Here is a 22,625-nt window from a genome sequence, read left to right as displayed (position 1 = left end):
GCGGGATGAGCCTGCCAGGATGAGTCAACATCCGACGGGCTGCAGCCCTGCCCGGCCGAGCGTGCGCGGACCAGCCCCCGCCTGCAGCTCCCCAGGGCGCTGCTCTGCCCCCGCAGCCTGCAAGGGGTTAAACCCCCCCAAATAACACCTGCGGGGTGGGCAGGGCACGGCTGGAGTGCCCATCCCGGGGGGGATTTAGCAGCCGAGTGGATGTGGCACTTGCGGGTCAGTGGTGGCCTCGGCAGCGCTGGGGGAGTGTGGATATTCTCAGCTCAGTCGGAGAGAAAGAGAAAGGTTTTCTAACCAGGCGACAGCCTGGGAAACAGTTGGGGAAAAAAATGTAAATAATTCTTTAATCTATCTTGTTATTCACATTGTTTATAGACATGCTCTGCCACTGTGTGTCATTCACTGCACACCAACGGTGTGACATGTTTTTACTCTAAGACCAATGAAATTAATCTTCTCGATGTCCTCTATATATAGAGCAGTATATTTGAAATAAATCAGAGCTCATTTTCTTTGCCTTCTGATCTGGAGTTCTCTGTTCCCATCCTGCTCGACAGCGACAGGGGAGTGCCGAGTTTCCCCGGTTTTCTTTTCCACCCTAAACGATTCTGTGATTCTAAAGCAATCCCGGCCCTTCCCTGGCCCTGGCAGTTCCCTTCTCCCCCTGGAGCAGTGCTCTTGCACAAGATTTCCAAGGAAGAACAAACAGGACAGCCCGGGTGTTGCACCCATCCCTTATTTCAGCCAAGCAGAGCGGGGCTGGGCAGCAGCTGGTGGGTGGCAGAAACTGCTTCTGCCATAAAAAGGACTCAAAGGTGTTTGCGCGGTGCTTTAGGAGAAACTCTGCTCCCTGGCAGGTAAGGGCATCACGAAGCCACGAGGAGCAAGTGAAGAAAATAACACGGAAATTAAACAAAAGGACAACGGTCTCATCTTCCCAATGCACACCTGAGGTTTGTCAACACCTTAGAGCCCCTTGCAGGGCCTGAAGGGGCTCCAGGAGAGCTGCAGAGGGATTTGGGACAGGAGATGGAGGGACAGGACACAGGGAATGGCTCCCAGTGCCAGAGGGCAGGGCTGGATGGGAGATTGGGAATTGGGAATTGTTCCCTGGCAGGGTGGGCAGGCCCTGGCACAGGGTGCCCAGAGCAGCTGTGGCTGCCCCTGGATCCCTGGCAGTGCCCAAGGCCAGGTTGGAGCAGCCTGGGACAGCGTCCCTGCCATGGCAGGGGTGGATTAGGTGACCTCTGCAAGCCCCTGCCCCCTCACAGCAGTCGTGATTCCATGATTTCAGAAAGCCAACACCTGGTGTCAGCTCACAGCCTCCACCACAGGAACAGTCCCCGAAGCATTGCAGGTGAAGGAAGGGAAAGAAAACAGCCAGAAATGGGTTTTGTCCTGATTTATTGCAGTTCCATCAGTGACATTCATTCGTCAGATGCAATTTGCTCAATTCCAACAGCATTTGGAACAGCGTGGAGCAAACTGCCCCCTCAGAGCCCAGCTCAGCCCCTGGGACTGACCCTGCTGCCCCACAGAGCTGCTCCTCCCCACAGCATTACCTCCCCTCTCAGCCCCCCCACCTCCACTGCTTCACATTCTCCTGATCTCCAAACTTAATTCTCCATCCAGAGCTCTGGAATAACTTTTGCTCCCCCGTGGGAGAAATCCTGAAGGGTTCCCAGAGGGATCAGACAGTGACAAGGAGCCTGCAGAGACTCAGAGCCGTGTTAGCTGCTCCTCTCCTGGAAGTGGAATAGAGCGTGCTCATTAGATAAAAATTACTGGCTGAGTAGCTAAAAGGGATTGACAAAGGCCACAAATCCCCTCTCCAAGAAGGATCGGGTGCAGGATTTATTAGTGCATTGAAATGGCATCGCCAGGCACAGGACGGAGGGACAGCGCCCCCAGGGCTGTTACTGGGGGTAGAGCTCCACGATCATGGCGTGACCCTGGGAACAGAGAGACACAAAACATCACAGAAACGCCTCATTAACAGAGACAAGACTAATTAGTACAGGCACAGCATCAAGAACATGAGCCACCGCAGCTGGACATGAGCCCAGGTGTGCCCAGGTGGGCAAGAGGCCACTGGCCCCTGGGCTGTGGCAGCTCTGGGGTGGCAGCAGGGCCAGGGCAGTGCCCGTCCCCTGGGCTGGCACTGCTGGGGCACCTCCAGGGCTGGGGGCAGCTCTGGGCCCCTCCTGCCAGGAGAGACCTGGAGGGGCTGGAGCGTGTCCAGGGAAGGGAATGGAGCCCCAGGAGGGGCTGAGGGAGCTGGGAAGGGGCTCAGCCTGGAGAAAAGGAGGCTCAGGGGGGACCTTGTGGCTCTGCACAAGTCCCTGCCAGGAGGGGACAGCCAGGGGGGGTCGGGCTCTGCTGCCAGGGAACAGGGACAGGCCAAGGGGAAATGGCCTCAGGCTGGGCCAGGGCAGGCTCAGGGTGGGCAGCAGCAGGAATTTCTCCCTGGAAAGGCTGGGCAGGCCTTGGCAGGGAGGTTTGGAGTGCCCATCCCTGGAGGGGACAGCCGGGGGGGGGGTCGGGCTCTGCTCCCAGGGAACAGGGACAGGACTGAGGGGTGATGGGGGCAGCCAGAGGTGCCTGAGGGAGCTCTGGGTCACCAGGCAGGATTGCAGAGTCCCAGCAGGATCAGCCCTGCTGTGCTGGCACCATTACCTGCCCTCCTGCAGCACAGGCAGCCACCAGGCCGTACTGGCCCCCCTCCTTCTTCAGCCTGTGGGCAGCAGTGATGACCAGGCGGCAGCCGGTGGCCCCAAAGGGGTGTCCCAGGGACAGGGAGCCCCCCCAGGTGTTGAACTTGTCCAGGGGAGGGGCTCCAACCTGCAGGGACACAGAGGGACACGCTGAGGCACCACACCCCATGTCACCTGGCTGGAAGGGGTGACACCTCATCCCACCTAACCCCAACAACACCGAGCCCGCAGCGGTTCAGGATGGCACACCCAGGTGGCTGATGAGGGGATAAAACCACCCCAAAGGAGGTCCTGCTTCACCTGCAGCCCCTCAGGGGAGCCCTGCAGTGTGCAAGGAGTGAGCCCCTCACACTGTCCTTACCACCCTCCCCTGCAGGGATTGTGGCTCTGGATCTCCACCTCCTGCCGACAACGGGAACAGCATCCCAAAGAAATGTCATCTCCCAAAGAAACTGCAGAAATTGGGATTTGCTAAGCCGAGCTCAAGGAGCATCACTGCTCCTCACAGGACAGAGACAGAGCCTGGCTGTGCAGCACCAGCATTGGCAGCTGGCAGGAGGGAGCCCAGGAACCCCAAAGTTTCACTGAGCTGGAGAGAAAAGTGGGTCCAGAGGAGACACAGAGCTGCTCCCAGGGTTGGAGCCAGGCTGGGAGAGCTGGGGGTGCTCCAGGGAGAGCTCAGAGCCTCAGGGGCTCCAGGAGATCTGGAGAGGGGACAAGGACCTGGAGGGGCAGGACAAGGAGGAAAATGTCCTGACTGTGCCTCACCTTTGACTTCCTGCCCATGTAGTTCTGTGCAAACCAATCTGAATCCATGGCTTTCAGGTTGGCCAGGATCTGCCCCTGCAAGGGAGGAGAGGGTGACACTGGGAATAACCCAAGGCAGATGGCTCCAGGGAGCCATCCCAGCTTTAGAGCACTTACAGCAAAGGCCTCGTGGAACTCAAACACATCGATGTCATTCAGGGTGAGCCCGGCCTTCTCCAGCACTTTGGGAGTGGCATAGGTGGGGCTGAAGGAGGGAAGACACACAATTCTGGCATCTGTGTTCCCTGTGAGCCCCATCCCTCCTTTTCCACAGTCACATCCTTCTCTCTGGGCTCATGGCCCAGCTCTGCCCATCCCTGTCCAAGCCCCCAGAACTATTGCTGAGGTGCCTCAGCAATCCTGGGGTGCTCCTGCCACTGCTGCTCTCCCACCTCGTGAAGGCCTGGAGAGATGCAGCATCTCCTGAGGCACTTCCCAAAAACACACCGTGGCAGGAGAAGGCTGTTGTGGGAGCAGGGGCTGTGTGGGGGGGGGGATGCTCTCCATCTCCACCTACCCCAGGAGCAGCTGGTCCTTGGGGTCCTGGGACACGTACACGAAATCCCTGTGCAGGAAAAGGGCTGTCAGTGCCAGGGAGAAGGAAGCAGGAGCAGAAGCCACTGGAGCAGCCCCTCCTACCTTAGGTAGGCCTTTGGTTTGTAGCCCATGGCCAGAGCCTTCTCCTCAGACATGATCAGCATCGCCGACGCTCCATCGGTCTGGAAGGGAGAAACCAGGTGAGGGGTGAGGGACCTGCACACAACGAGCCCCACAGCCCCCAGAAAGAGAGGACCTGAACACCAGCAGAGCCTCCAGGACATCCCACAACTCTAGGGGCCAAAGGCCAAGGCTGCTGGATTGAGAGGGCTGGATGATCAGTGATGATGCCAGCACACACGCTACTGAAGCACTTCCTTACAGCCCACAGGCACAATTCCCCCTGTTTCACCCTAAAAGCCCTGCTAGGCCTGGGACAAGCTGGTCATCCCAAACACTCAGCTGTCCTCCCCAGTCCCATCCCAAAACTCAGGATAATTCTGGGATGCCACAAGCCCCAGGCTCACCACACGACAGAAATGTGGGTTATTATCAAACCCAGTTATTGTGGGTTTGGCACATCAAATCATGGGATGGTTTGGGTTGGAAGAGACTTTAAATCACATCCAGTTCTACCCCCTGCCATGGGCAGGGACACCTCCCAGTACCCCAGGTTGCTCCAAGTGCTCAGAGTTTTTAGCTTTTATTTATTCTTCATGTATTTTGTAGACTGTTAAATGCTCAGGTATAACCTCCAGTACTTTTCCAGCAATGAGCAAACTCTTACTGATGCATTCCTAAAATATTGTTTAATCTTGTCTGTTACTCCTCCAAGGACTTTTTTATTTTGCACCATGTAATCACAGACATGATAAAGGTAGGGTAGGAGATGGGGAGGAGAGCTCCCATGGGGCAGAAGCCAGGAGGGAATTACTTAACCAACTGCTCCTCTAATTGGACAATATTGGCTGGATTTTCTAATTGCCCCATCTTGTATTAAACGGTACAAATCTAATTCAGGATGTGGATTTTTGCCACATTCCATACCTGAAGGGTTTCAAGGAAAGGTTTGGTTTTATATTGTCATTTTAACATTGCCTGGAAAAGTTTGTGTTCTATTTCCAGGCATTACAAGCCCCAGTGTCCAGCCTGGCCTTGGGCACTGCCAGGGATCCAGAGGCAACCACAGCTGCTCTGGGCACCCTGTGCCAGGGCCTGCCCACCCTCACAGGGAACAATTCCTAATTCCCAATATCTCACCCCTCTGGCAGTGGGAGCCATTCCCTGGGTCCTGCCCCTCCAGAGCTGTGGCTGCCCCTGGATCCCTGGCAGTGCCCAAGGCCAAGTTGGATGGGGCTTGGAGCACCCTGGGATAGTGGAAGGTGTCCCTGCCCATGGCAGGGGGTGGCACTGGATGAGATTTAAGGTCCTTTCCAACCCAAACCATTCCATGATTCTGTGAAGTCCAGACTAAACCTACTGACTTCAGATGTACAACGTGACCAATCCCATCCTGGGACAGAATCCCTGCAAGGGCTTTTCAAGGATTCACCCTCATGAAGCAGCTACAGAGAAGCAAACAGGTCAGGCATCCCAAAACTTCAGGGGTTTTGTTATGGATTTTAAAATGAAACTACCCAATACTCAGATCCACCAGACTACAACAAGGTTCCAAGTTACACCTGGAAAATCTGGAAAAAGTCAATATAAAAAGGCTCATTCCTAGATGACACCAGCTAAGGGAGGCAGAGGGTCAGGTGCACAGTCTTCCCCTGTGGCTGGCAGTGCTGGGAACAGGAATTACCAGGAAGGAGGAGTTGGCTGCTGTGACTGTTCCATAGGGCTTGACAAACGCTGGCTTCAGTTTTCCCATCTGCTCCAGGGAGGACGGGCGGATCCCGTTGTCTTTGGTAACTGTGTCTTTGCCTGGCCAAGGGAAAAAAAAAAAAAGTACATTTCAACTACAAAAATCACCAATGCACAAGGATTTCATCATCAGGACTCCAGCAGGGAAAAAAAAAAAAAAAAAAAAAAAATCAGAAAACTGTGGGGTTTAGGAGAAGCGTGAGGAGGGAGAAAAGGAAAATCTGTTTGTGGCATCAGGATACTTAACATGGCTAAAAATAGCACTTAAAAATTGAAGCTACCTCGCTTTTCCTCAGAAGACAGCAAAAACAAAGCACTGCCATCTGTTTACTGGAAGGAAAAATTACCACATGGGAAACCCAGTTGAGAAAAGCATTTAAATTTAGGTTATAAAGCCTAAATGGAGAACTGGCCTTAAATCAGTTTACATTTAACGTGCTGAGTTTGAGCAATAAAGAGCACTTGGGAAAACCCAAATATATCCAACTGCTAAAAAAACCTGTTAAGAAAAAGTACCAATTGTACCATAAAGACCACACGGCACCGTGGATCTACAAGGAAAATTTCCCCAGGACACCAATTAGAGCTCCCAAATGAACAGGAATTGCAGCCAAGCGTGTCCCCTGGCTCCTGGGGGGTGAGGGGGACACCAGCACAGGCCATGGGAAGGGCAGCTTGAAGGTTCTCCCACCTCCCAGCAAGGAGTGTGAGGCCTGGTGAGCTGGAACCTGCCACATTCCAGCTCTTCCCATCCAGCCCCTGAGTTACCAGACTGGGATTCTGTTTGGGCTTGTGTTTGTTGTTGATATTCTGGGGTATAAGGGTGGTTTCTCTTGCCTGGAGGGAGAGCAGAGGGATTCCATGTCCAACTGTCCTGATTTTCCCTGCTCTGTCACCTCATTAGCACAGATGAGGGGTTGGCAAGAAAAAAAAAATTATATATGCAAAGATAAGACAGAGGGCAGGGTTAGATGGGGATTTTTTAAGGAGTTTTGAATGAATTGGCAACAGGATCTCTGAGATTTTTAGGTGATGTGGTTTATTTTTCTTATCTTCTGCATAAGCAGGAAGGGTGAGTTCTGCTCACATCTTTACTGTATTGCTCAGAAGGTCACAAGAAAGACTTTTTAAGGAGTTACTGACCAATAAAACACTGCCAACAAGTAGATTTATGTTTTTGACCCAATACTTAAATATTTCAGCTTAAGGACTCATGCTACAGCGTGAGCTTTCTTAGCCAATCATGTTATGACACACAAACCTACAGTACTGCATTCTAAACTCCTTGTTTACCTTTCTAACTACTTTATTTTTTCTGTATCTTGAACTCTAAAACTCTAAACTTTCCTTTACTTAGATTGACGTGTCTCTGCTCTAAATTATAAATCCACATTCTTGCTTTTAGCACTGAAGTTCTGAAGCTTTTTCTAAGGCTTCAGATTAAATCCTGTGTTTAATTCTAAGCTTTGGCTTACAGGCCCAAAGTTTTGAGAATCCCTTGCAGTTCGGGTTCCAACAGGGTTAGATGGGATATTGGGATATCCCAGGGAAGGAATTCTTCCCTGTTTATTGGGATATCCCAGGGAAGGAATTCTTCCCTGTTTATTGGGATATCCCAGGGAAGGTGAGCCCTTCCCAGGGAAGGAATTCTTCCTTGGGAAGGTGGGGAGGGGCCGGGATGGAATTCCCAGAGCAGCCGTGGCTGCCCCTGGATCCCTGGCAGTGTCCAAGGCCAGGCTGGACGGGGCTTGGAGCACCATGGGATAGTGGAAGGTGTCAGGGCTGGAACTGAGTGATGTTCAATGCCCCTTCCCACCCAAACCATCCCGTGGTTCCATGTTTACACCTTCAGCCACCCCCGTTTACAAACACCTCCCCACGCCAGCAGTTTTCCAGGATCAAACAGATCCTGATAAAACCCACCCAGACCCCCAGCACCCCCTGGAGCCGCCCCCAGCAGCAAAGGCTGGCCGTGGCACACGGGCACCGTCACCTGGCACTTTGAAGGGCACCACATCCTGCAGCAGCCCCTCGTCCTGGGCTTTCTTGGCCAGCGTGTGGGAGCGCAGCGCGTACTCGTCCTGCTCCAGGCGGGAGATGCCGAAGGCGGCGGCCAGGCGGTCGGCAGAGTGCCCCATGGTCTCGCTGGTGGAGAACTCTGCCACAGCTGGGAGCTGCCACCAGGGAGGGAGAGTCAGCACAGGTAGGGAAAAAAAAAAAACCCTCCTGGGTGTCAGAACCCAAAGTGTCCCTCAGACACTCTTGGATGTTCCGGGCCCAGGTCAGAAGCATTTGAAACCCTGGCATGCAGCTGGAAACCCCTGTGGCTTTGAATCTGATCCATTGCACAATTTACCAACCTTGCAGGAAGAACAAGAAATCACAAAAGTTTAGATATTATAGTAGAAGTAGTCACGAAGTGAAAGGAAGGATTTTTGAGTGATGTACAGGGGAGCTTTTAGGCCTTGTACAGAGGGGTCTGAGTTTTGTACATGGGGGTCAGAGGTTCTGAGATGGAGGGATTTGGGCGTGCCCTGTCCTCCTTCTTTCTCCTTCCTATCCCCCATGTTCATGGTGATGTTGGCACTCACAGATTGGTTTAGAGTAGAAATACAGATAATAGGCGTTGGGGAAAAACTATAAACATTTAACATGTAATGTATGATATAAAAGATGGCACCAGCCCCCTGGGCAGTCAGAGGGTGTCAGGGACAGTGCCAGTGTGTGTGTGTGCCTTTGTCTGACCTGCTGAATGGACCGCAGCAGTTCAGGAAGAAAATCTTTTAGATAACATACAATAAACTACCTTGAGACCGGACAGCTGAAGACTGCTGAGTCTTTCTTTGAAGGCACGGGTTGGTGGAGAGACTTTTCCACCTTTCGGGGTCACCCCAATCAGGGGGTGAGCCCTGGCACCTGGGAGCACGCAGAGCCAAGCCCCACGGTGAGAGGGAGTCCCTTCCCTTCATTAATTTGGAGCTGCACAATTAGCACGTGGCAATCAGGCAACAACAGACTCAGAAATGTGTCAGAGAAACCAGCCCTTTCCAAGGTTATGGAAAGAAAAACAAGTTCCAGGCTGCTGCTTACTGCAGAGGTTCCAGAACTGTGTTGAGAGCAGCTGCCTGTACATTTAACAGGGTGTCTTAGGTTGGAAATGGGGGTGTGTGTTCTATTCCCATCTGTGGGGCAGTTCTCTTCTGTTCATTTTCTTTATCTCTTCCACAATCCATCCTCCCTCCAGGAGATCTCTTCTGTTCATGGGCCATTAATTATTAATTATCTGCTGTTCATGGGCCATTAATCATTAATTATCTTCTGTTCATGGCCACTGAGTGTCCCTGCATGGCTGAGAAAATTCCATCATCCCACTGAGAGATGCTCCAGAGGAGGAGCCAAGCATTCCTACCTGGATACAATCTGAGGCTTTGGGACACCACAGCAGCCTTTGCCCACTGCATTCCCAGAGGAGCAGCTTTCTGCCCCACTGCATTCCCAGAGGAGCAGCTTTCTGCCCCACTGCATTCCCAGAGGAGCAGCTTTCTGCCCCACTGCATTCCCAGAGGAGCAGCTTTCTGCCCCACTGCATTCCCAGAGGAAGCCCAGGCCCATCCACACCAGCCCTGGAGCTCCAGAGGAAAACTCCAGCCTTGTCCAGGATCCTGCTCCAGCAGAAGCACAGCTGGCACTGCAGGAGGGCTGAGCCCCCATGGAATGGCACTGCTGCCACCACCCTGACCCACAGCTGCCAGGGCCTGCTCTGACTCTGGCAGGGTTGGTTTTTGTCTGTTTGTACTATTGCATTTGTATTTTTAATTTTCCTAATAAAGAACTGTTATTCCTGCTCCCGTATCTCTGCCAAAGAGACTCTTAATTTCAAAATTATAATAATTCAGAGGGAGGGGGTTTGCATTTTCCATTTCAGGGGAGGCTCCTGCCTTCCTTAGCAGACACCTGGCTTTTCAAACCAAGACACAGGGAATCCATGGGAAAGGCTGACCCGACCTTTTGGGTTCAGCTCAAACATCACATCCTGGGACCTCAAAACTCCTTGTCAGACACCTCCTCATCCAAAAGCAGAGCCCAGAGATGAACTTGGCTTAGCTTTAGTTCTTTCAGCAGCACTGAGGAAATCCCTGCATGCATTCAAGTCTGAAATTTTTGTATCTTATGTGGATTTGGGATGTCAGCTCTGCCACACTTAACCCGGGCCTCGCTGCACTCACACTAAAGGGAATGGCATGGATGCAGTTTCCTTGTGGAGAGCTCATGGCCCTTTCCATCCTCACCGTGTTGTAATTCACCCCCCAGTGACCCCCAGGACAGAGCAGTGGCTCACTCTGCTCCTGACATGGCCCTGTGGATGCTCTTCAGGGAAGCTGAACACATCCAGCCCCTGGCAGGATTTGGCCAGGAACAGGAATCATAAGGCATATTTAAGATGCATTAATCAAATTAATATGCTGAGGATATTCTTGTCAAATACTAAGGGGGTTACTTCTATTATCTAGTAAAATTCCTCTGACCCTAGAATTCTTCTGACACTCCAGAATAACCTTCATATTTATGGGAAAAAAGCCCCTTCTAGTTCTGTCATCTGCAACACAGTTTGTCCAGGAGTTGCAGAAGGAGGTTTTGCACTAAGCTGAGTTTACTGAAGATGAACATGTGGGAAGAAAAAGCAGAGGCCCAAATGCTGTGAGATGCATTAATCGGTGTTTTAACCCAAAGCAGAGGACAGAGACTGAACCCCAGGAGCCACCTCACCCATCAAGGCCTGTTCACACCCTCTAAACCAGTTCACTAAACATCTAAATGCCTGAAAAAACCAAAAAAAAAAATAAATACCTCGGGAGCAAAGTAGTCAGGGCGGATTTTGGAAATGAGGGAGAGCTTCTGGCCCAGGGTCTTGGCTCTGTTCAGGGTCAGCATGGTCTTCCTCATCTTCCTGCTGTGGCGGATGGGGACGTCGGACATGAGCTCCACGCCGCCGGCCACCACCACGTCACACTGGCCGGCCGCGATCATCCCCACGCCTGCAGGGACAGGACACTGCCAGGGCAGGGCCACTCACCCCAGCGCTGGAGTTCTGGCTGCTGAGAATTTCACACTTTCTGTGCCGACAGACTCTGACCTGTTGCTTTGATTTTTAAAAGTGTTTTCTTTTTGAAAGTTTTAAAGTTCTCATAAAACTCCTTTAGCCTTCCGATCATGTTTTCTTATTTCTACTGGAGTTCTCACGCACTGTTCATGTAAACAATTATTGTTTTGCGTTCTTTGTGGGAGGAGAGAATTGATGGACTGTTAGTTTGACCAGTGTAGTTAGAGAGGTAGCAATTTCATCCTCCAATCCACGGTCACTTTTGGAATTTTATATATTGCGAGGTCAGAAATAAAATTAGCTCTTTTTGTCTCTTGAACTCACCAAGCTTCTGTGTACCCATTTCGTGTCCAATAGCGACTCTGACCCCCAGGAGAGCTCTGCATTTGGCCTGAGGCCCTGGAGAAGGCTTCCAAAATGGATTGAGAGCGCTGGGATTACGGGTGTGGAGTTGGTTAGAAGTGTGTGATGTCACAGGGTGGAAAACTTAGAGTTTGGGGTTTTAGAATATAATAATATATAGAGAGCTAAGATGGAGGTTTTAGGGCAGTGGCTGCTCCTTCTTCTTCACCTTCTCCTCCATGGGTTTGGGTGGTATTTTTTAATTGGACAGAAAAGTCCACATTGCAGACTTTGAGTGATTAGTTATTGGGTTAGAAGTGAAAATAATTTAGGTGTCATTTCTTAATTGGATAGTTTAGCCTTAAAAGACCCTGTACCAAGAGATAGTTGGCCATGTTGTGCCTTGTTAGTGAAGAACTGCAGAACTCACTGATGTGAGACTGTAACATAAATAAAAAATAATAAACACCTGAGACTGAATGTGAATTATCCTCCTGTGTGCCTTCAATCCTGACCTCGACAGGGAAAAAGGGATGCTGAAAACAGGCACCCCAACAGAGCCCTGGCCACTCCTGCACTCCTCCTGCAGCCCCTGGCCAGGTTACACATGAGCTACTGTCACTTGGCTGCCACTTGTCCTTGTCACACAGAGCAGGGAGGAAAGGACAACCCCAGTAGTTTGAGCTTTGTCTCCATTTTTTAGCCCTGGTTAGGCTAAGCCAAAGATAAAAGGAGCCTAAAAGGAGCAACTTTCTCACCATGGTCAGTCTTTACCTCCCAAATAAACACGGACACAGGGCAGAGATGTTGCTGCAGGCCTACAGTAGACACTCAGTTCATGTTGTATTTTGTTGGTTAAAAAAACTTCCACGGAATCACTGAGGCTGGAAAAGACCATCAAACCCAGCCTGTGACTGATCTCCCCCTTGTCACCAGCCCAGAGCACTGAGTGTCATTTCCAGGAATTCCTTGGACACTTCCAGGGATGGGGACTCCACCATTCCCTGGGCAGCTCCTTCCAGTGCCTGAGCACCCTCTCCAGGGAAAAACTCCTCCTGATGTCCATCCTGAGCTTGAGGCTGCTCCCTCTCCTCCTGTCCCTGTTCCCTGGGAGCAGAGCCTGACCCTCCCTGGCTGTCCCCTCCTGTCAGGGAGTTGTGCAGAGCCACAAGGTCCCCGCTGAGCCTCCCCTTCTCCAGGCTAAAATCCCATTTTTCCTTCAATCCCAGCATTTCTTCAGTTGTTTTGTTTACATTCACAAGCAGTGCAAGTTGAATAAGGGCTGTAAAAGAATTCCCAAGCTCCCTCTCAACCCCACAGCTTGCTCTTGCAGCCCACATACCTGTGGTCATGGCCTGGTTTGAGGAAATGCAGGCCATGGTGACGGTGTGGGCCGGAGTTTTGTCGGAGAACCCTGCTCCCAAGGCAGCCTACAACAACAAGAGTGGCTGTTAAACCTACAGCTTCTGCTCCCAGGCCACAGCTGCCCCTGCCCAGCACACCTTGGCAGGTGGAGCTGAAGACAAAAGACATGGAGTTTATATCCAGTTAATTATGGCAGCAGTTCTTCCACTCCTCAGACTCTGGAGCAGGAGCTGAGGCCGCGCTGGGAACAGTCACTGCCCCTCCACATTTTTTTAATAAAGAGACAAACTAATCACACCCCACATTTACAAAAAAAAAAAAAAAACATCAAAAGAGCCTCCAGCTTTTCGACATCACCTTTGTTTCACCTTACTGGCAAAGGCAACATGTGAAAAGGGTGATTTAGACCACTCAGCACAAGGCTGAGTGGCTCCACAGAGAGCAGCAAGCTGCAGAGCAGTGACTCATCTGAGCAGCCCAGAGACCTTCCCTACTTGGGATGTGGCCAACTAGTTGAAAGTTCAGCAGTTGCTCCCAAGTTAAAATTACCCTGCAGCCCCATCTGACTGGCAGGTGACCAAAGCCAGGCCTTGCACTCACGAGGATGAGGCTGCACAGGGAGCCCAGGTTCCACCATGGATTTATCCAGGTGCAGAGGGCTCCAGGTTGGCAAAGATCAGGCTGCCTGGCACATGACTCCAGAGGATCAGCTGCTCTGGGGATAATACAGGAATTGTGCTTTCTGGATAGTGGAAAAAAGGGGTAGTAAAGCTGCTCCACTTCAAATCCTGAGGATGCTGTGCCTGAGCAGGCAGCTCAAATAAATAAATAAACAAATAAACACCACGAGAAAGCAAACCCTCACAGCACACTCTGCTCCTCCAAGGATATTGGGGAAGGCAGTGCTCAGTCCAACTGGTGTTTAGGAGCTGAGGGATCAGCAGTCCTCAACAAAACCTTCCCTTGCAGGGAAGAGTGAAGCAGAGGCTCCAAAGCATTGAAATATGAAAATCTGATTAAAAAAATATGCTAAATGAAATCTGTAGCAGATTTCAACAGGAGGCAGAGAGTCCCAAAATCATTTTCCTTATAGTCCCAGACACTCATTTAACAGACAATACTACACAACTACTTCATACTCTCAAATTATATAGAAACAAACAATAATACTGGGAATTCATTTTTAGCAAGGATTTGTCATTTTCAGAGCAGCTGCAGAAATCAGACTCCCAGGGGAATGCTGCACAGAACCCACCTCTCTGGCAACATTACTGGTTTTCACCTCCTGGATAACTGTGCCATAAACAATGTAATCAACAACATCCCTTGGGACACTGGTCCGGGTCAGCAGGCCCCTAAGGAGAGGATCAAAACAAAGAGAATTTGCATCACATAAATAAAAATATCTCCAACATCCTCTTCCTGCCAGCTTGGCTGCAGAACAAGGCAACAACAGAGCCACAGCTTCTGTCCTTGCCTCAGAAGAAATCTCATGTGCATGTGGGCCCGTGGGAAGTGTAGCTGATTATGGGCTGCAAACAATCACGGTGATAATGTCACTACAAATCATTACAGAACTTCATTGGAGCAGTTACTTCATAGCCCTTACGCCTCTCCTTCCACAAAATGGCTCACAGAATCATCAAATCCCAGAGTGGTTTGGGTGGGAAGGGACCTCAAAGCCCATCCAGTGCCACCCCAGCCATGGGCAGGGACTGTCCCAGGGTGCTCCCAGCCCCATCCAGCCTGGCCTTGGACACTTCCAAAGATGCAGGGGCAGCCATCTCCAGGCTTCCCCAAGCCTTCTCTCTTCTCCAGAGCACTTTGCTCTGCCTCCCAACAAAACAAACCCTCTGCTAATGACCCTCAGAACAGGAGGGTTACAGAATTAGCTCAATATCTTTGTTGTCACTTCATTTCCTCTGTTTTGCCCAGGTTGTTGCAGCTCTCATGCCCATGTCTGAAAAAACTACAACTGAGAATCAAATTCACTAAAATTTGTCACCACCAACATCTCTTTGCATCAACACCAACCTACTGAAAACCCCAACAACAACAAAAACCCCACTGCTTAAGCCAACCACCACTGTGGAGGGAGGCCAGGAAAAAATAAAGCACCTGAGCTGTGCAGAGCCAAGCCCAGAGCCTTGAAACCTCAGCAGTTTAGCAAGAACTCTGAGCCCTTCTAGTGTTCCATTTACTTACTGCAGTGCTGCTCTGGCTAAGTCATGTGGCATCAGATCAGCATACCTGGAAGGTGAAGAGCAGAGGAAGAAACTCAGAGGTGTGAGGAATCAGTGCAGAATTCTCAGCACAGAAATCAGGACAGGGTTCTCCTGTGAGCAGCAAGAACTGGGGATGGACCAGAAATGCTCCACTGAGCCTCTGAGCAAGCATTTCAAGGAATCACAGATTGGTTTGGGTTGGAAGAAACACTAAATCTCATTCAGTGCCACCCTGGCCACGGCAGGGACACCTTCCACTATTCCAGGTGGCTCCAAACCCCAATGTCCAACCTGGCCTTGGGCACTGCCAGGGATCCAGGGGCAGCCACAGCTGCTCTGGGAATTCCATTCCAGCCAGGAATTCCTTCTTAATATCCCATCCAGCCCTGCCCTCTGGCACTGGGAGCCATTCCCTGGCTCCTGTCCCTCCAGGCCTTGTCCCCAGTCCCTCTGCAGCTCTCCTGGAGCCCCTTCAGGCCCTGCAAGGGGCTCTGAGCTCTGCCTGGATCCTTCTCCTCTCCAGGTGAGCAGCCCCAGCTCTCCCAGCCTGGCTCCAGAGCTGAGGGGCTGCAATCACTGCACCAAACCCACAGAAAAGCAGCAGGGAGCACATAAAGAAATCCCTTCTCCATCCTAACAGTCAGCTGTGCCTTTAGTTCAGCTGTGGATTTGGTGGCAGGACAATCCAGGAAGAAGAGCCTACAGCAGATTCTTGGCCCCTGTCCTGCCAGTTCTGTCAAACTTGTTGCTTCATCTGCTATAAATTCTCCAACTGCTTCCTTTAGACATGCTCCAGAAATCCTTCCCCTTCCCAGGATTCATACACACTCACAACCTTCTTCAAACCACATTCCTGCACTAAATACACTGGAAAAACTGCAGCAGCCCAACTCAGGGCACCTCCTGAGCCTCTAGGCCCAAGAATAACTACATTCAAATGAACAAGTGAGACTTTTCACAGAAGGAGTTGAGTTTTAACCAAATCAGGGGGTGCTTTTTGGGTTTCACTCCCCCCTGATACTCACGTGGTGCCAGACTGCAGAAAGGGAATGCGGACACCCTCCACCACCACCACATTCTTCACCCCAGTTTTGCCCAAGGTCTTCTTAGTCTTTGGCTGGGCTGGGAAGAGAGAAGTGATGGTGACGAGAATGTCAGCAATTTTCACATAGATCCTGCAAAGACTTCCAGTAAACAAAGGAAATTGTCCTTTTTTGGTGTGTAAGTGAAAGGCAGGGAAGGTAGGACACCTGAGTTGGAATTCTGGAATCATGGAATGGTTTGGGTAGGAAGGGATCTCAAAGCTCATCCAGTGCCACCCCTGCCATGGACAGGGACACCTTCTGCTGTCACAGGTTGCACCAAGCTCCATCCAACTGGGCCTGGAACACTTCCAGGGATGGGGCCTGTGCCTCATCATCCTCACAGCCAAGAGCTTCTTCCTAATGGGAAGAAATTTCTTCCTAATGGGAAGAAATTCTCTCCCCAGTGGGAGAGGTTCAAGACAAAGAATGTCATGACCCAGCATGACTCCACAGGCCAGTGCCAGGACAGAATTCCAGCACTGTCTGGAGATTCCTCCAGGCTCTTCCCAAAGCCCAGAGGATGTTGGGGAGCTGCTGTCCAGGCCTGTTCCCAAAATCCCAAAGCATGAGTCACCTGAGCAACCCTCACAGTGAACCCAGAGCATGGATCACCCCAACCACTCACTGTGGACTGTGACTAAAAACTGGGAAGGGCTGCTGGGAGCCAGGGGCAGACTGGGAATGACCACTGGGAGCCAGGGGCAGACTGGGAAGGGCTGCTGAGAGCCAGGGGCAGACTGGGAAAGGCTGCTGAGAGCCAGGGGCAGACTGGGAAAGGCTGCTGGGAGCCAGGGGCAGACTGGGAATGACCACTGGGAGCCAGGGGCAGACTGGGAATGACCACTGGGAGCCAGGGCACTCAGAGGATGAGATGACTCTGCTGCAAACACTGGTTTGCCTGAAGTTTTCCTTGCTTTGCAGCATTTCAGGAACACCTGAACCACTCTGCATTCTGCACCATTTCTAAGATTTAAGTGGAACAAGACTCTGGGAAAGGGAGGCAGCTTCCAAAACAGCCCTGTCTAGCACAGACCCACTGAGATTCTGGTGTTTTCTCCTTACCTGCAGCTTGGAACTGTGAGGAGCAGCTGAGTGATCGAGTAACTGGAAAGCAAGAAAGGGGAAAAAAATGCCAGAAAAATGTCAGAAACAGTTCTAGTCTCTGCAAGAAGGGTTAGAAAAAGCAGATAATGTCACTGTAAGACCCCTGAGCACCTGTGGGGTGTTGGGTGGTTTACTCTGTCCAGAAACCTGATACACTTTCTGTTAACTGTTAACTCAAGACTCCTCCCCATATGATGCAGGAAGGGACAAACAAGGCAACAATGTAATTGGGATAAAAAAATAAACACTGTCAGCCTTTTAAAGGTGAGAACGGGGATAGATTCAGACCCCAGCACCCATCCCAAACCCAACACTTCAACCAGGGGTTTATGGCCACCAATAAAAGCTAAAGATACTCACAGGCCCCAGCAGCCCAGGCTGAGGACACGGGGAGGTTCCGCAGGGCAGAGCTCAGCATGGAACTCATTTTGGGATCTAGGGAAAGGCTGGGCTCAGTCCAGAACAATCCAGAACAATCCTGCCTGCCTCACACAGAGCCAGCAAGGGCAGCAGCAGCAGCACAGGGAATCACCACCCACCACGCTTGTGCCTGTGAATAAATACTGCCCGGTGAGCTTCTCAATTCCCTCCCAGGAGCTGCTCCTCCACTTCCCACTGGAAAATTGTCCCAGTGCCCAGGCAGCCCTGCTGCCAGCAGCACCTCCTGACACCAGCAGTGTCCTTGGCACCCCTGCCCCTCGTGAGCCCCTGGTGCCAGCCCGAGGAGCTCCTGCTGTGCATCCCCGTGGCAAACACAGCAAGTTCGCCCCCGCAAAAACCCCTCTGCAGCTTTCCCAAATCGGGTTTCCCTATAAACAAACCCTCATCCGCAGCTTTTATTTGCCCAGGGATGGCCCTCAGAGCTCCAGGACTTTGCTTGACCCATGCCAGTGTTCATCTCCCTCTGTCACACTTTGTGTGGCACTTTCTCTCCCAAGCACAAAGTTTTTCCATGGAGGGGCACAGGAACACCCACAGTCTCAAACCCAGCCCTCTGCAGCTCCCCACAACCCAGCACAAGCTGCCAGTCACCCCCTTTGACACCTCCCAGCTGCAGCTCCACACCTGGAACGTGCCCCTTCCCAGCCCCAGGCTCCTCCTGCCAACAAAAGATCCCAAAACCAGACCTTTCCAAAGCATCCTGCTCCTCCTCCACCTCTGCCAACCTCCCTCCCCACACCTGATTGAGGGTTTTTTCCTAAATTTTCCTTGCCCAGCTGACAGAAGTTTCTCCCAGGTGTAACCTCCTCCTCCCTCCCACGCTGCACCTCTGTTCCTGCCCCCCTCAAAACGCCCCAAACCCCCTCATTTTCGGCAGCCAGAGCTCCCCTGGCACCCCAAGGGCTCAGCCCTGCCTGCACAAATCAGCAGGGCAAAGCTCCTTGCAGAGGCAGGATTTGTCTGGATTCCACAGCTGATCCACGGATCCCTTCCAGCTCAGGATAATCCACAATTCCACAAACAGCCCCTGCTCCCTTCCCGTCCCCACGCACCCCTGACACTTTCACACGCCAGCACCGCCACGCCCCAGCCCAGGACTCCCACCCCAAACACCCCCGTGCTGCTCTCAGCCACCCCCAAACCCCCTCGCCCACCCAGGGCCGACTCCCGACCCCTCCCACCCACCCAGGACCAACCCCTCGGTCCCTTCATCCATGCGGGACCTGTAGGGAGCGCTGGGACCAACCCCCGGACCCTCCTCAGCCTTTCCCTGCCACCCTACCCCCATCCACCTGGAACGAAACCCCCTGAGTCCCCTGACTGCTCCCCGTCCATCTGAACAAAACCCTGAGTCCCCTCACTCCCATCCAGAATGAACCCCCCGAGTCCCCTGACTGCTCCTGGTCCATCTGAACAAAACCCCCGAGTCCCCTCGCTTCCATCCAGGACGAACACCCTTCCTCCCCCATCCATCCAGAATGAACCCCCCAACTCCCCTCACTTCCATCCACAACGAACCCCCTGACTCCCTTCACTGCCATCTGGAATGAACCCCCTGACTCCCCTCACTCTCATCCAGAATGAACCCCCCGACTCCTCTCACTGCTCCCCGTCCATCCAGAATGAACCCCCCAGCTCCCCTCACTCCCATCTGGAACGAACCCCTCGAGTCCACTCACTCCTATCTGGAACAAACCCCTTGACTCCCCCGTCCATCCACAACGAACCCCCGACTCCCCTCACTGCTCCCCATCCATCAGAACGAACCCCCTGACTCCCCTCACTCCTCTCATTCCCATCTGGAACAAACCCCCCAACTCCCCTCACTCCCATCTGGAACGAACCCCCTGACTATCCTCACTCCCATCCAGAACAAACCCCCCAGCTCCCCTCACTCCCATCCAGAATGAACCCCCCGACTCCCTTCACTTCCATCTGGAACAAACCCCCTGACTATCCTCACTCCCATCCAGAACAAACCCCCCAGCTCCCCTCACTCCCATCCAGAATGAACCCCCCGACTCCCCTCACTGCTCCCCGTCCATCCAGAACGAACCCCCTGACTCTCCTCACTCCCATCTGGAACGAACCCCTCGAGTCCACTCACTCCCATCTGGAACGAACCCCCTGACTCCCCCGTCCATCCACAACGAACCCCCGACTCCCCTCACTGCTCCCCATCCATCAGAACGAACCCCCTGACTCCCCTCACTCCTCTCATTCCCATCTGGAACAAACCCCCCAACTCCCCTCACTCCCATCTGGAACGAACCCCCTGACTCCCCCGTCCATCCAGAACGAACTCCCCGACTCCCCCGTCCATCCAGAACGAACCCCCTGACTCTCCTCACTCCCATCTGGAACGAACCCCTCGAGTCCACTCACTTCCATCCGGAACGAACCCCCCCAAGTCCCCTCACTCCTCTCACTCCCATCCAGAACAAACCCCCCGACTCCCCCATCCATTGGAATGAACCTCCCGACTCCCCCTCCATCCAGAATGAACCCCCCGACTCCCCTCACTCCTCTCACTCCCATCCAGAATGAACCCCCCGACTCCCTCATCCATCGGAATGAACCTCCCGACTCCCCCTCCATCCAGAACAAACCCCCGACTCCCCTCACTGCTCCCCATCCATTGGAACGAACCCCCCGACTCCCACGTTCATCCAGAACGAACCCCCTGACTCTCCTCACTCCCATCTGGAACGAACCCCTTGAGTCCCCTCACTCCCATCTGGAACAAACCCCCTGACCCCCCCGTCCATCCAGAACAAACCCCCTGACTCCCCTCACTCCCATTCAGAAGGAACCCCCCGATTCCCTTCACTGTTCTCTGTCCATCCAAACGAACCCCTCGAGTCCCCTCACTCCCATCTGGAAAGAACCCCCTGACTCCCCCGTCCATCCAGAATGAACCCCCGACTCCCCTCACTCCTCTCACTCCCATCCAGAATGAACCCCCCAGCTCCCCTCACTCCCATCTGGAACAAATCCCCCGACTCCCACGTTCATTCAGAAGGAACCCCCTGACTCCCCTCACTCCCATCCAGAACGAACCCCCCGACTCCCCTCACTTCCATCGGAACGAACCCCCTGCTCCCCCTCATGTCTCCCCGTCCATCCAGAACGAAACCCCCGACTCCCTCATCCATCAGAATGAACCTCCCGACTCCCCCTCCATCCAGAACGAACCCCCCGACTCCCCTCACTGCTCCCCATCCATCGGAACGAACCTCCCGACTCCCACGTTCATCCAGAACGAACCCCCTGACTCTCCTCACTCCCATCTGGAACGAACCCCTTGAGTCCCCTCACTCCCATCTGGAACGAACCCCCTGACCCCCCCGTCCATCCAGAACGAACCCCCCGACTCCCCTCACTCCTCTCATTCCCATCTGGAACAAACCCCCACTCCCCTCACTGCTCCCCGTCCATCTGAACAAAACCCCCGAGTCCCCTCGCTTCCATCCAGGACGAACCCCCTGACTCCCCTCACTTCCATCCAGAAGGAACCCCCCGATTCCCTTCACTGTTCTCCGTCCATCCAAACGAACCCCTCGAGTCCCCTCACTCCTCTCACTCCCATCCAGAATGAACCCCCCAGCTCCCCTCACTCCCATCCAGAACAAACCCCCCAACTCCCACGTTCATTCAGAAGGAACCCCCTGACTCCCCTCACTCCCATCTAGAACGAACCCCCCGACTCCCTCATCCATCAGAACGAACCCCCTGACTCCCCCGTCCATCCAGAACGAACCCCCGACTGCCCTCACGTCTCCCCGTCCATCGGAACGAACCCCCTGACTCCCACGTTCATCCAGAACGAACCCCCTGACTCTCCTCACTCCCATCTGGAACGAACCCCTCGAGTCCACTCAGTTCCATTCGGAACAAACCCCTCGAGTCCCCTCACTCCCATCTGGAACAAACCCCCTGACTCCCCTGTCCATCCAGAACGAACCCCCTGACTCCCCCCACTCCTCTTACTCCCATCTGGAACAAACCCCCGACTCCCCTCACTGCTCCCCATCCATCGGAATGAACCCCCCGACTCCCTTCACTCCCATCCAGAACGAACCCCCTGACTCCCCCGTCCATCCAGAACGAACCCCCCGACTCCCCTCACGTCTCCCCGTCCATCGGAACGAAACCCCCGACTCCCACGTTCATCCAGAACGAACCCCCTGACTCTCCTCACTCCCATCTGGAACGAACCCCCCCAAGACCCCTCATTGTTCCCCGTCCACCCAGAACGAACCCCCCGACTCCCCTCACTTCCATCCAAAACGAACCCCCCGCTCCCCTCACGTCTCCCCGTCCATTCGGAACGAACCCCCCGACTCCCCACATTCCACTCACTCCCATCTGGAACGAACCCCCCGACTCCCCTCACGTCTCCCCGTCCATTCGGAACGAACCCCCCGACTCCCCTCACGTCTCCCCGTCCATTCGGAACGAACCCCCCGCTCCCCTCACGTCTCCCCGGTCCATTCTGGCACCGCCCCCCGGCCTCCCTTCATCCTTCCCCCGCCCACTGAGGACCGACCCCCGACCCTCCGCTCCAGCCCGGACCGAGCCGCACACCCCTAACCCCCACCCCTTTCCCCCAGGACCGACTCGCGACTCCTCTCACCCTTCCCGCACTCCCGTCCATCCAGGACGGAGCCCTTGACCGCCCCGTCCCCTCCTGTCCCTTTCTGTCCCCTCCCGTCCGCCGCCGCCGCTCACCTCGGCCCTCACCCCGCTCTGCCTCCGCCGCGCCGCCACTCAGCAAGGGCCCCGCGCCCCCCCACACCCTCCGGGCTGCCCGCGCCCGCCTGACCCACACCGCTCCCTCTGCCGCCGCTCCGCAGCCCCTCCGCGGCCTCTCCGGCAATCCGCTCCGGCCCGGCGCGGATTGAAAACACCCGAGACACCGCGGAGAGCGGAGGAGAAGGAGGCAGCGGTGTGCTGGCGGCGGCGAAGCGAGCGGGCAGCGCGGGCGGGCGGGCGCGGGCGGGGCGGCGTGGGCGGGGCGGGCGCGTTC

General features: G+C 53.7%; 1 protein-coding gene across 6 annotated transcripts; it reads right to left on the bottom strand.

Annotated features, from left to right (window-relative positions):
- Positions 1–1,396: 1,396 nt before the first annotated feature.
- Positions 1,397–22,549, bottom strand: HADHB (hydroxyacyl-CoA dehydrogenase trifunctional multienzyme complex subunit beta). 6 transcript variants are annotated; one of them, XM_054002087.1, is made up of 16 exons: positions 22,428–22,549; positions 17,516–17,590; positions 17,114–17,155; positions 15,992–16,088; positions 14,947–14,991; positions 13,997–14,096; positions 12,719–12,806; positions 10,782–10,969; positions 7,927–8,107; positions 5,872–5,993; positions 4,170–4,249; positions 4,048–4,095; positions 3,648–3,735; positions 3,492–3,566; positions 2,686–2,850; positions 1,397–1,961 (listed from the first exon to the last, which is right to left on the bottom strand). In XM_054002087.1, exons 2-16 carry the CDS (start codon positions 17,580–17,582, stop codon positions 1,926–1,928), a joined length of 1,422 nt encoding a protein of 473 aa, XP_053858062.1. In that variant the 5' UTR covers positions 17,583–17,590; positions 22,428–22,549; the 3' UTR covers positions 1,397–1,925. The 6 variants fall into 6 exon arrangements, with proteins under 6 accessions (XP_053858062.1, XP_053858059.1, XP_053858058.1 ...); XM_054002084.1 differs by having other exon boundaries at positions 17,516–17,705; positions 22,428–22,548; XM_054002083.1 differs by lacking the exon at positions 22,428–22,549 and adding an exon at positions 22,328–22,415 and having other exon boundaries at positions 17,516–17,705.
- Between the last annotated feature and the right edge of the window lie 76 nt (positions 22,550–22,625).

The sequence above is a fragment of the Vidua macroura genome, chromosome 35 (assembly GCF_024509145.1).
Source record: "Vidua macroura isolate BioBank_ID:100142 chromosome 35, ASM2450914v1, whole genome shotgun sequence".
Lineage (NCBI taxonomy): Eukaryota > Metazoa > Chordata > Aves > Passeriformes > Viduidae > Vidua > Vidua macroura.
The sequence above is the reverse complement of the archived record's forward strand: the minus strand, read 5'-3'. Positions and strand labels throughout refer to the sequence as shown.

What these genes read in the sequence shown, in the direction of transcription:
- HADHB (XM_054002087.1), bottom strand. Translation starts at nt 17,582, where the DNA reads ATGAGTTCCATGCTGAGCTCTGCCCTGCGGAACCTCCCCGTGTCCTCA. An exon ending in CTCACAGTTCCAAGCTGCAG is followed by an intron (nt 16,089 to 17,113) that starts GTAAGGAGAAAA and finishes CTCTCTTCCCAG; the next exon opens with CCCAGCCAAAGACTAAGAAG. An exon ending in TTAGCCAGAGCAGCACTGCA is followed by an intron (nt 14,097 to 14,946) that starts GTAAGTAAATGG and finishes TCCTCTCCTTAG; the next exon opens with GGGCCTGCTGACCCGGACCA.